A 14,000-nucleotide genomic window follows, 5' to 3' on the forward strand; every position below is an offset into this window, starting at 1 on the left:
ACTCCGTCCCCCTAACCCCTCACTGATTCTGAATTCCCTCCATTACTCCCACTCTCTCACTCACATCCCCTCCCTCCCTTCCGCCTTCCCTTACTCCCCCATTGCCCCACTCTGTGTTTGTGGTGAGCTGTTTGCCTCCCCCAGTCTATGGGCAAATGGATTGGTGGGGGATGTGGCGGTAAAGATGAACTCTTGGGGATGGGAGCATCTACAAGAGAGAGCAGAGGGTCTGGTTCACACAAACATCGCTTTATTGCATTGTACACAGGCAGAAGGACCATAACATAGACAGGGATTGCACACATTCCCAGGAGGGATTGACATTCAGGATGAAGCGGATCAAGGGGAACCTGGGATTCACACGACGACCACAAAACTATTAACAACAGCACGCAAGGAGGTGAGAGGTCAGGCACAGACAGAGAGCTGCCTTCTCACCAGCTCCTCACCGTTTGTTTAATTCTTCTTGTTTGATTTCTTTGCTGATTTACCTGCAAGAAAAGAACAGTAGCAATTACAGTGAGCTTTCGGAAAGGCAGGAAAAGGTCACAGAGGGGAGTTGAGGAGATAACAGAGGGACCAGGGTCAAGACAAGGAGCAGAAAGATTTCCTGTGTTGTTTAAAGTTAGGAAGAAACTTCACACATTCTCGTGTTCAAATCCAGCTCAAATCGTCTATTGGAAAAGGCACCGAATCACAGTCTCATTACCCCTTTCTATAGACATGTTACTCGGCTCAGGTACAAAAAGGCAAATTAAAGGGAAGCATTCAGTCGCACTCACCTGAACTCACCATTCAAAAAAAGAAGCAAACTGCATTGCTTTAGCATCTTTTATGATGTCCCAACATAGCCAGTTGCTATTGTTGTAAAGTGGAAATCTGTATTCAGTATTGGGCTGTTCCTCTCACCCCACAGTAACCATATAATCTGAGCTTCAGATCCCCAGAGTATTCCCTCCTCAGGACCCTGGCTTGTTGGAGAGGAGACTTCTAGATTTCGTAAACCGTTGCTGTGGTTTCAATTCTTCATCAGTTAGCAAAACCTGAACTTTTCCATTTGGAGCGGGCACTGTAACAGTGAGCAAATGGAGTACCCCAGCAGGAGCGGGCAGCTTTAGTAAAGTTAGTTACAACTAACTTTCATTTTCACCAAATTGTTCAATCGAGGAGCTGACTTTGCAAAGAGGGATCTCATGTTCCCACTCCCTGCCCCCACACTCCTGGCTTGATTCTCTCCATTCTACTCTCCCTTTCTTTCTCTCTCACACACACACCCTCACCTTCTCTCTATTTCTCTCTTCCCTTTTCTCTCACCCCCTCTCCACTTTTCCCCTCGTCTCTCTCACGCTCCTCTCTTTCATCTTGTCTCCCCCATCCCACTATCTCTCACTGCCTCTTTCTACCCTAATCTCTCTTTGTCCATATCTTTCACTCTCTCTCCCTCACCCTGTCCTCTCTCACCTCCTCTTTCTTCTCCTTCTCTCCTTCCTACTCCTTCCTGTTCAGCATTCATCAATTATTTGCTGTAGGTTCTCAGCTACCTGCAGTTCAAAGAAGGTTCAATCAGATAATCCTTGGTATGGAGAGATTGTCTTATGACTAAAGGCTAAACAAATTGGGACTGCACTCAATGGAGTTTAGAAGAATGAGAGATGATCTCATTGAAACATATCAGATTCTTAAGGGTCAATACTGAGAGGATATTTCCCCTCATGGGAGAGTCTAGAACCAGAGGGCACAGCCTCAGAATAAAGGGGCAGCAATTTAAGGCTGAGATGAGGAGGAATTTCTTCTCTCAGAGGATTGTGAATCTTTGGAACTCCTTGTCACAGCTGTGGGGGCAGAGTCTATGTGTATATTAAGGCTAAGAAAGTTAGATTCTCGGTCAGTCAGGGAATCAAGGGTTACAGGGGAAGGATAGGAAGGTGGATGAGGAAATTCGGAGCAGGCAGGATCCTATTGGCTGGTGAAGCAGGCTGGAGGGGCCAAGTGGACTACACCTGTGCCATTGTCTTCTGGTCTTCCTCAATTGTATTAATGATGGAGCAGTTCTCTGACCATTCCCAGATCCGCCCTGGGAATAATCTCAACCTTTTCCAAGTCAGATTACAAAACCTCATGATGGTGACTGGAAACTGGAACAATCTACTGTAGAGAATATTTTACAATATTTTTAGAACGTTGCAGGAGCAGAATTGTCTTTTGGGCTTTTGGGGGCCAATGGGAAGTTCAAACTCATTCCTGAATGAAAAGATCCAAGAGCTGGAGAGAGAGAGAGCCCAGGATTGGTGGTTGGGAGAGAATCAGTAAACCGATTGCCCAATGGTATCTCTGAGGTCAGGCTGGAACCAAATTGTCTGAGGGGATCAGGGAGGATCCAGTCGTTTTCTTTAACATTGCTGGCTATGGAGATTATGAGATTGTTGAGAGAGTGTGTGGGAAAAGTGAGGTAGAGGGAGTACAGAGGAAGCTTGATGTCCTTGTGCATGAATCACAAAAAGTTGGTTTGCAGGTACAGCAGGTAATTAAGAAGACAAATGGAATATTGTCCTTCAATGCTAGAGGGATGACGTTAAAAACAGGGAGGTTATGCTGTAGCTGTATAGGGTGAGAACAAGGCGACAATTGGAGTACTGTGTCCAGTTTTGGTCTCCTTACTTGAGAAAGGATTACTGGTACTGGAGGGGCTGCAGAAGATGTTCACTAGGTTGATCATGGAGTTGAGAGGGTCAACTTATAGGAGACAATGAGTAGACTGGGACTATTCACGCTGGAATTAAGAAGAATAAGGGGGGAATCTTATAGAAACATATAAAATTGTGAAAGAAATAGATAAGATCCAAACAGAGAGGCTGTTTCCACTGGCTCAAAGAAGAGGGAGCAGGTTTAGGACTGAGTTGAGGAGGAACGTCTTCTCCCAAAGGGTTGAGATTCTTGTGGAATTCCCTGCTCAATGAAGCAGTTGAAGCTGCCTCATTGAATTTTTTTTAAGTAAAAGATAAATTTTTGAACAGTAAAGAAATTAAGGAATATGATGAGAGGGCATGTAAATGGATCTATGTCCATGAAGAGATCAGCCATGATCTTATTGAATGATGGAATAGGCTCAAAGGGCCAAATGGCCTACTCCTGCTCCTAGTTATTATGTTCTTAGAAGTGATGAAGATGAGGTGAATTTCTGGTTTAGACAGCAACATTAGTGAATGTTCTTTGGTCTAACCCTTTTACCCTGAGATCGGGAAATGTCCCTGTCTCCACTTTTATCTGAAAATGAGTTTCTAAAATGCCCTCTATTCTGCCTATTGCTCACTCTCAGTTGTTGAAGATCGGACATACCATTCTTCAGGCAATTCATCTATTCTAGGCATCACAGTAAAGCTCAATCCTTTCTTTCATTCAATGAATAAATAAAAGAATGAATAAACCTCACTCCCTGCCTCCCAGCCCTCTCACTCCCCTGCCCCTCTCCACCCACAGTCCCTGCCCCTTTCGACCCACATCCGTCCCCCTCCCCATCCCTCCTGACATTACCTTTTACCCCTTGGGTAGAGAGGGCTCCCCAAGACCCTAATAAGGGAATGATTCCCTTGAGTGGCTCATTCACATGGAGAGCAATTGGAGGAACCTGCCATGAGGCTAGAGGTGTTACTGCCCTCTCTGTCTCTCTCCATCTCTCCCTGAGCCCCTTCACCCTTCCCTATCCCTGTAACTTTACTGTATTCTAGTGAGAGTCAGCACCTTCAGGAACTGTATCCCAGTGAGAGTCAGCCCCTTCAGGAACTGTATCCCAGTGAGAAGCTGCAATTTTAATGACCTCAGTAATAAATGTTAATGACTATCTCATTATATGTTTGCTTTTAAATAACATGATGTAAGTTTCACATTACGTATGATTGTATAAGCTATCTAATGAACTGAAAGAATGTACTCAACCAGAATTACTGTTTCCGTTGGAGTTGCTGGAATCACTGGAGTCACTGGAATCACTGGAGTCATCTGAGTCACTGGAATCACTGGAGTCATCTGAGTCACTGGAGTCATCTGAATCACTGGAATCACCTGAGTCACTGGAATCTTTAGAGTCACTAGAGTCATCGGAGCTGTCAGAATCACTGGAGTCACTGGAATCACCGGAGTCACTTGAATCATCTGAGTCACTGGAATCACTGGAGTCATCAGAGTCGCTGGAGTCGTTGGAATCACTGGAGTCATCAGAGTCACTGGAATCACTGGAGTCATTGGACTCGCTGGAGTCATCGGAGTCACTGGAATCGCTGGAGTCACTGGAATCGCTGGAGTCATCAGAGTCACTGGAATCGCTGGAGTCACTGGAATCATCAGAGTCACTAGAATCACTGGAATTACTGGAGTCATCAGAGTCACTGGAGTCACTAGAATCACTGGAGTCATCAGAGTCACTGGAATCACTGGAGTCACTAGAATCACTGGAGTCATCAGAGTCACTAGAATCACTGGAGTCATCAGAGTCACTGGAATCACTGGAGTCATCAGAGTCACTGGAGTCACTAGAATCACTGGAGTCATCAGAGTCACTGGAGTCACTAGAATCACTGGAGTCACTGGAATCATCAGAGTCACTGGAGTCACTAGAATCACTGGAGTCACTGGAATCATCAGAGTCACTGGAGTCATCACTGTCACTGCTATCACTTGAGTCACTGGAGTCACTACTATCACTAGAACTACTGGAATCACTGCTGTCGCTGGAATCACTGGATTCGCTAGAACTACTGGAATCACTGGAATCATCAGCTCCAGCACCTACAGAACGACAGCAAGCAAATTTTAGATGATAATATATTTCAAGGTGGTAATTAGTCAAAATAGATGTACGTTCCTTGAGTTTTGGAGACCGACCTATACGGTTTAAAAGTCAGCCCAACAGCAGAGTTGGGGTAAACAAGGAAAGAATCAACTCCTCAGCCCACTCAGACATTGAAGTCTGTCCATTTCTTCAACCTTCACATGGAGAGCTCAATCCCTGTCTCAGGAACAGGACACCCAGCCTCACGGAAGCTCAGGGAGTCCCTGACCTCCACGGGATTTTGGAGCCTGAGGCCTGGAACCTGAGGCCTCTGAGTCCTCAATATCCATGGCAACATCTAGCTGTCACACCCAGAAAAGCTGCATGCTCACAGACTGCCAGCACCAGCCTTTTTCTTGCATGTTAACAGCCATGCTTTCAGCTGCCTGGGACCCTGGGCTCTGGAATTCCCCCACCCCACCTTAGGATGGTCCCTTTGGTCTCCCTTTTTTTAACAACAGGTCATTAAGTTAGCTTTTTACTTGATTCATTTTTAAAAAATGAATACAAAATTCACCACCTGCCATAGGATTTGATCCCTTGTAGCCCAGAACATTAGCCCTGGGGGCTTTGGATGACTGGCGCAGGGACATTACTGTGATTCTGTGCCCTCCCCATGTCTCCATGAAATTTCTTCACCATTCCACACACCCCCCCAACCCAACAAGACCCTTCAACCTTCATCTCCCTCATGTCACTGGATAGCTCATCCCCTGTCATTCTCCTTTCCTTCACTCTAACCAATCAACTGACATCTCTTTGAAGGACAAACCCATTCGTAAATGATAGCCCCCAGCCCCCAATGATGAGATGTCTTTCTTTCCCTTCAATTGGGCAATTACAGGATCTTCCAATTTCAGCTGGACCAGATGCTTTGCTTTTGTAGATCAACTCCAGTGGAGCCAAATGTCTCCCCCCCCCCCCACCCCCCACCCTTGGAGATGCCCCCACATTAGGCCCACAATGGTCAGTCCTGAATATTCCTCGATGTTTCCTGGGATTACTGGCAGGGACAAGCTTCTCACTTTATGGAATTACCCCTGAACCTCATCAGTGACTCCTCCTCTGGCTCATTCTGCTGAAGGTCTATGTTCTTAGGTATCTGTCCTCTCTCTCAGCAGTCACTGAATTCCAACACTCAACTATTGCCATGGACTGACTGGCCAAGAGACATCTCCATTTCGAACAACATTCCTGCTAGTATTTTGAGAATTGCTACTTTTCTATTACAATCAGTAAGGATATAACCTGACTCTTGTGAAGAGAACAGGAAAGGAAATGAAAAACACATACCTCCATTCCCATTGCCATTTCCGGCTCCTTTCCCATGACCATTCTGGTATCCCTTGGCATCTCCGATGCTGAGTCCATTCCCATTTCTTTTCCCATTTCCGTTTCCATCTCCATTACCGTTTCCATTCCCGTGTCCATTTCCGTTTCCATTCTTGTCTCCATTCCCATTTCCATTCCCATGTCCATTCCCATTTCCATTCTTGTCTCCATTTCCATTTCCATTCCCGTTTCCATTCCTGTCTCCATGCCCATTTCCATTCCCGTCTCCATTCCCATTTCCGTTCCCGTGTCCATTCCCATTTCCATTTTTGTCTCCATTCCCATTTCCATTCCCGTGTCCATTCCCATTTCCAACACCATGTCCATTCCCATTGCCATTCCTGCCTCCATTCCCATTTCCATTCCTGAATCCATTACCATTGCCTTTCCCGTATCCATTCCTGTCTCCATTTCTGTGCCCATTCCCATATCCATTACCACCTTCATTCCCATGTCCTTTCCCATTTCCGTATCCGTCCCCACGTCCATTCTCATATCCAAGTTCATTCTTGTGCCCGTTCCCAGCCCCATGGCCATTTCCATTCCAATCACCATTTCCGTTGGCCTCTGAAATAGAAGAGGACATCATTTTGGAATTGAAGGTTATTTAAACACCAGCAGCACAGTATTTTGTAAATTTATGACATGTATTTGGTATGCATGGTTCTGCCATTGCCTGCAAGCTCAGAAGCTGTCAGCACCACATTAAGGTCCTGTTGACATGCCCAATGCAGCGAGTCATATCCTAATAATAGATTCTAAAGAAACTTTGAGAAAATGAATTGTGTACACTCACCGTTGCTGTCACTGTCATCACTGTCGCTGCTTTTTTCTTCGTGTCCATTCTCATAACCATTCTCGTCACCATTGCCGTAACCGTTGTCATAACCATTATCATATGTGTTATAACCGCCATCATAGCCATTGTCATGTCCATTACCGTATCCATTATCGTATTCACTGTTGTAGCCATTGTCAAATCCATTGCCGTATCCATTATCATAGCCACTGTCGTAGCCGTTGTCATAGCCATTGCCGTACCCATAGCCGTACCCATTGTACCCATTACCGTATGCTTTGCCATACTCATCGCTGTTGTCACTGTTGCCACCATTTCTGCCCCATTCGCGGCTGTTGCTCTCGGCACTGCGCCGAACCACAGCATGTCCAAGGTCTGAAACCAAACAGAGGAACGTATCAGAGGTGTGGCTCCAACAGCTACAATTAGCTTTCCGCAACCTTGTGGCCCCACCAGAACCAGATGAGCCAGTCACATTTCAGTGTTACTACTTAACTGCAATCTCAATCAATGAGCAGCACAATCCACAACTTGTTTCTGATTATTGCTGGCTACCATAGTCTGGGCTGTTACTAGCCGTGTCCAGAGAAAGATTCATTTGGCTGAACCTGGATACAGAGGTACTGTCTTCTAAGTTGGTTGGATCTATACTCACTGGAGTTTAGAAGGATGTGAGGTGATCTTATTGAAACATACAAGATTCCTGAGCATTTGTCAGGGTAGAAGCTAAAAGCAGGAGTCTAGGACCAGAGGGCAACAGAGTAAGTGGTTACCCAGTTAAAACAGAGATGAGGAATTTTCTTCTCTCAGATGGGAATGATTCTGTGGAATTCTTTAATCGTAGAGGGCTATCAAGGTTGAGTCAAGGCTGAGAGAGAGATTTTTAATCAGGATGGGAATCGAGGGTTATGGGGAAAAGGAAGCAGAGTGGAGTTAAGGATGATCAGATCAGCCATGGTGTCATTGAACATTGACGCAGACTCAATGGGCTGAATGGTCTACATCTGCTTCTGCATCTTAAGTCATTATAGTGTTAGAACACCACTATCCATTATCCCAAGGATATCTGTGCGCATGTGTAATCACATAAATATCATCCTGGAGTTTTAGATAATTGAGGTTTTGATCTGAGTGAGGTTTTGAAAATTATCAAAGAACTAAATAGCGAAAAATCCTTTTTTCAGAGAAAGAACTCCAAAGTAAGAGGATCATCACATTAAGGTGAGAGGCAAGTATTTAGTCGTGAAATCAGGAAGTGCTTCCCACAGAGTGGGATCTGAGAATCTGATCCCTGCTCCTCCAAAAAAAAACAAGCTGCTGATTGTGGAGACAGAGAGATGGAGCCTACAGTCCCAGAATCAGTAGATCGATGATTGACCTGGGTATAGAGGATAATTGAACAAAGGAAAGTGAAATTGAGATACAGGAAAGTCTTGTCTAACTCTACGTTTATATTCACTTGTGGGGTGTGGGTTTTGCTCACCTTTAAAATGGTGAAAGGGGGTGAAACAGGCTGTGTGGGTTGAATGGTCTTCTTCTCTTCTAATGTTAAGATCCTACTGAAATGATTCTGTGCAATATGATAGCTAACATACCAGGGACCCAGGTTCAATTCCAGCCTCAGCTGACTGTCTTTGTGGAGCTTGCATGTTCTCCCTGTGTCTGCATGGGTTTCCTTCCACAGTCCAGAGATGTGCAGATTAAGGTCGATTGGCTGTGGGAAATGTAGGGTCTGTGGGTGGATGGTCCTTGGAGGGTTGGTGTGGACATGATGAGCTGAATGGCCTGTTTTCACACTGTAAGGATTCTTTTTTTTTTGCTGTCTCTATGCTTCCCTTTATGGTAGACAAAGGCAACATTTCAAACTCTCTACCCTCATCACTTTCAGACCCACTCCCCCTTCTCTGGATCACGCTCCCAGATTTTTAATTTGTTTTCAATGAAAGTGTTTTGAATCGACAATGTGATGCTGACAACTGAATCACTCAAGCCGTATGTGTATGTTTGTTTAAGTATGTTTATTTGTGTGTGGGTGTACGTCTGTATTTGTATGTGTCTTTGTCTGTATTTGTGAGTGTTTGTGTACATTTGGGTGGTTTAAACCTCAGTGGATCCACAGTTGGAGTTCTGTGGTCAGTATGTGACTCCATACTGGATGATGGATGTTATGTTAGAGATGGAGGGGGTCTGGGAGGGGCAATGGACAGAAGGAAAGGTTGGGGGCTGTTGGGAGCAGATTGTGTGTTAGGAGCAGGGTGATGGATGTGGCAGAAGTGTTTCAGATTCTGAAGGGATGTGGCAATGTAAGGAAAACCACCAGATTTTTTCAAATTGAAGAGTGTTGGGTGAGAAGGTTCCAATGGAACATTAAGGGAGGTTTGAGGCAGAAAACAGAAAGACATCTTTCCTCCCTCAAGTTTCTGAAGCTGTGATACCTCTGAAGGAGACTGAAATGACTAAGAACAGGTTAGAAAGCCAACTGTGAGGCATGGCAATGAGAGGAACAGAGTGTATGTGGGATCCTCATCAACTGGATAGGGATTATGCATGAATGAATAAAGAAATACTTACTTCAGTGGTACCGATCAAAGGCTGCACTCTGGGATCAGGCATGGCTGGCTCATTTTGTGTCAAGATTAGCATGGTGCTGGAGAAGCAAAGCAGGTCAGGCAGAATCCGAGGGGCAGGAAAAATTGACGTTTTGGCTGAAACATCGATTTTTCCAGCTCCTCAGATGCTGCCTGACCTGCTGTGCTTCTCCAGCACCACTCTAATCTTGACTCTGATATCCAGCATCTGCAGTACCCACTTCCGTCTGGCTCATTTTGTGGTTGGCACAGACATAGATGGCAGATTGGCCACTTTCAGTGCTGTTACCATTCTGTGGTGGGACTGGCTGTATGGACCGATGTGGTTCCAGAGGTTAACCAGGGTCCTGGGGAGATCATGATCCCTGGGGCAATGATCTAGTGCGAGTGGCTTGTGAATGATTATGGTGTACACACCAGAAAGATTGCTCCACCAATTGAAAACTTTCCTCAGATACCCTCTGACAGTGCAGCACTCCCTCAGCACTGATCCTCCAACAGTGCAGACTCCCTCTCCCTCCACACTGACCCACTGACAGTGCTGCACTCCCTCAGCACTGACCCCCCGGACGGTGCGGCACTCCCTCGGTACTGATCCTCCGACAGTGCGGCACTCCCTCAGCACTGACCCTTCGACAGTGCAGCACTCCCTCAGCACTGACCCTCTGACAGTGCGGCCTTCCCGTCAATACTGACCCTCCGTCAGTGCAGCACTCCCTCAGCACTGACCCTCTGACAGTGCTGCACTCCCTTAGCATTGACCCTCTGACAGTGCAGTACTTCCTCAGCACTGACGCTCTGACAGTGCAGCACTCCCTCAGCACTGACCCTCTGTCAGCACGGCACTCCCTTGGTACTGATCCTCCGATAGTGCGGCCCTCGCTCAGTACTGACCCTCCAACAGTGCAGTGCTCTCTCAGCATTGACCCTCTCACTGTGGTGATCACTCAGCACTGGCCCTCCAAAAATGTGGGGCTCCCTCTGCAATGTCTCAGGAGTGTAATTTCTGGATTATTTCTGTGGTCTCTCAACTGTTACTTGAACACATTAACTTTGTGAGAGATAGTTTAGGCAGCTCCAGTCTGATGAACAGCTGAGTGACAGTCTCCTGGGAGCTGGTGAATCTGGAGACTTCCACTGGGGGTTAAGGGGGAATGTGGTCAGTTCCCGGCTAGACTGTTTGAAGTTGCAGATATGTGATGTTGAAGTGGGCCAGATGACAGCAGATTAGAGCCCTCTAGTGGGTCAGTTTTCTCCTCAATGAACCCACCCCCATGGATTTGGAATTGACACAGGGTCTGGACAACTACAGCTCCTCTCAGAATCAACAACAGAAATTAGTTATATTTATTTAGGGCCTTTAACTAAGTGATACCGCCAGACTAATTCCTGAAATGAGCGGATTGCTGATGAGGCAAGGCAAGTCAGGATGGATCTTGTATCCTCTGGAGTTTAGAAGAGTCAGGTGACTTAAATGAAACATCCAAGATCCTGAGGGGAGTTGACCGGGTGGAAAGGATGTTTCCTCTTCTGGGACAATCTATTGAGACTCTTGTGAGTGTCACGGTGGCTCAGTGGTTAGTACTGCTGCCTCACAGCACCAGGGACCCAAGTTCAATCCCACCCTCAGGTGACTGTGTAGAATTTATACATTCTCCACATGTCTGTGTGGGTTTTTCTGAGTGCTCTGGATTCCTCCCATGGTCCAAAGATGCACAGGTTCAGTGAATTGGCCATGCTAAAGTGCTCATAGTGTTCAGAGATGTGCAGGCTAAGTGGGTTAGCCATGGGGAAATGCAGGCTTACAAGGATAGGGTAGGGATTCTCTTTAGAGGGTCTGTTTGGACTTGATGGTAGAATGGCCTGCTTCCACAGAGTAAGGATTGTGTGATGTAGGGGTCTCTGTTTAAAACTAAGGGTGCACCTATTCAAAACAGAGAGGAGGAAATAGGAAATGTTCTCTCAGAGGGTTGAGAAACTTTGGAATTCCCTTCCTCAAAAGGCAGTGGCTGCAGAATCTTTAAACATTTTGGTGGCCAAAGGAGATAGATTCTTGATGGCCACGGGGAGGAAGATTATCAGTGATATGCAGGAATGTAGAGTTGAGGTTAAAATCAGATCAGCTGTGATCTTATCAAATGGGGCAGCAGGTTTGAAAGGCCTGAGTGGCCTCCTCTTGGTCCTGGGTTGTAAACGTCTCCATTCTCTTCACTGAGTGTAATCGGATTTTTAAGAATTAGCCCAAAATTCCCAAAACAGACGACCAAACTTCTGGTCATGACAATGTTTATGTGGAGCATCATCAATGGGAGAGGATATGTGGAGGGAGGAATTCCACAGCTGCTGCTCAGCGTGGGATGGGGTGGCATTCAGAGGTGGAGCATTGTCATGGAGAATTCAGAAGGTTCCACGACTCTCTCCCAGATCGCTAGAAACCTACAACACTCATATATTACAAACTCTCCTTACTAGTTAATCAGTGACGCTGGATCAATATCCTTTAACCCTCCCTAACAGCATTCTGGGTGGCCCTACAGCACATGGACTGCAAAGATTCGAGAAGTCAGCTCACCACCACCTTCTCAAGGGGGCAACAAGGGACAGGCAATAAATGGTGGGTCCAGTCAGCAAAGCCCATGAATGATTTTTTTAAAAACCCACTAATGATACCAAGGGCTTATCTTCCTATTGTTGTCTGAATTAGTGAGACCATAAGACATAGGGGCAGAGTAGGCTATTCAGCCCATCACATCTACTCCACCAAGCAATGAGATCATGGCCAATCTAATAATCCTCAACTTCACTGTCCTGCCTTTTCCCCATGATCCTCAATTCCTTTCCTGATTAAAAATCTGTCCATCTTAGCCTCGAATATCCTTAATGACCCAGCCTCAACAGCCCTCATGGTAATGAGAAGACCATAAGGTTGCAATGCTTTATTGAGCCAGACAGAATGGAGCAACAGGGCAGGAGGGGGGGCAATCACTAAGCTTCTCTTTCCTCTGTATTCATTTTTTTGACCTCCAACCATTCCCTCTCTCTCCTGATCTCTATCCATTCCCCCTCTCCTGCTTTCTATCCATTCCCTTTCTCCTGACCTCCATCCATTCCCTCTCTCCTGTTGCCTATTCATTCCCTCTATCCTGATCTCTAACTATCCCTGTCTTGGTTGCTCTCAAACAATCTACTCGTGAGTTTCAGATGCTGAGCTTGGATGATGTAGATTAGTTGCGATGCTCTCTGTCGTTCAATAGCCGCTAATGGCCGAGGCCTGCACTTTGACCAAGGAGAGTCACTAGGCACCATCCCTGTCAGTCTCCATGGCCTTGGCGTCCCATTTAGAACCAATATGTTCTGAATTGAACAAAACTGGGGGAGTGAATTGCATGTGCCTGGAAAGTATTGAATTAAATGTTCGCGATCAAAGGGATTGAGGTAAGCTCCCAGAGCAATGCCTCTGTGATGTTACTGAATGATAATTTCTCAGGCTGTGAGAAATTTTCTCAGAAAGTGATCAGATTACATGTCAAACACTCATTACAGACTCCAAATCAAACTCTTACTCCCACATGACATTCGTCTATCACCATTTGGGACCATTCAATTATTTTAGATTGGAGATTTTCCAAGGGACAAAGTAAACTTCCTCACTCTCAGATTCGCTCAATAACCCCTACACCAAGGCATGAGATGCCGAGCCATTCAGGACTGTGCCTCCAAACTCTTCCTGCTGTTAATCTGATTCATGTCTGGGTAAACGTCTAACAATCTTGTATAAACATTGCCAGTTTTCCACGGCTAACTCTGTAAATAGTCCTTGCAAAGCTACAACTCGTAAAGGGGCAATTTCCAACCTCTCTCCCATGGGTTTGTAAATGCACCATGCAACTCAAAAGGTGCACCTTTGCATTAACAGTGGTCAATCAAGGCAGTTTCCCAACATCCTGGACAACCGCACCCCGCTAGGGCCACGGTGGGTAACCCACAATTGGGCGATGTGCCAATCACTCAGATACGACTTCTGGGTGGGGAGAGAAATCAATTGGAAATGAGGGTACTCACGTCGACATTGACACACAGCGAACAGACCAAGCAGGGCAAGGAAGAGTAACGTCTTCATTGTCTCTGTCTCTTTCTCTCTGGTCTTCTTGCTCAATCAGAGATGGGCAGTGTTCAGAGTTCTGATGGTTCAGGGCAGACGTCTCGCCATTTATACTCTACCAGTTCACAGATGCTCATTGACACAGGGTGGGTCACGTGCCACTTGTGGCCAGAGAATCCCGGAGGCGGAAGGACTGTGGTTTGCCACAGCAACAGACATTCCAAAAAATCCCAAATGCTAGCTGGTAATGATAGGCTCGCGAGAATCAGCCTGACCACCAGCTCCCAGGGAGAAACAAGTGGCCAGGCTGAAATTAACGAGGACAATCAACCAACACAATCGTGTTGTTTTGGG

The 14,000-nt window shown here is 46.0% G+C and overlaps 1 protein-coding gene across 1 annotated transcript; it reads right to left on the reverse strand.

The window, feature by feature from the left end:
• Positions 1-233: 233 nt before the first annotated feature.
• LOC122542089 (dentin sialophosphoprotein-like) lies at positions 234-13,706 on the reverse strand. The gene is made up of 5 exons (XM_043679431.1): positions 13,607-13,706; positions 6,954-7,331; positions 6,119-6,724; positions 3,934-4,782; positions 234-491 (listed from the first exon to the last, which is right to left on the reverse strand). Exons 1-5 carry the CDS (start codon positions 13,662-13,664, stop codon positions 457-459), a joined length of 1,926 nt encoding a protein of 641 aa, XP_043535366.1. The 5' UTR covers positions 13,665-13,706; the 3' UTR covers positions 234-456.
• Positions 13,707-14,000: the final 294 nt, after the last annotated feature.

Source organism: Chiloscyllium plagiosum, chromosome 39 (genome assembly GCF_004010195.1).
Source record: "Chiloscyllium plagiosum isolate BGI_BamShark_2017 chromosome 39, ASM401019v2, whole genome shotgun sequence".
Classification (NCBI taxonomy): Eukaryota; Metazoa; Chordata; class Chondrichthyes; order Orectolobiformes; family Hemiscylliidae; genus Chiloscyllium; species Chiloscyllium plagiosum.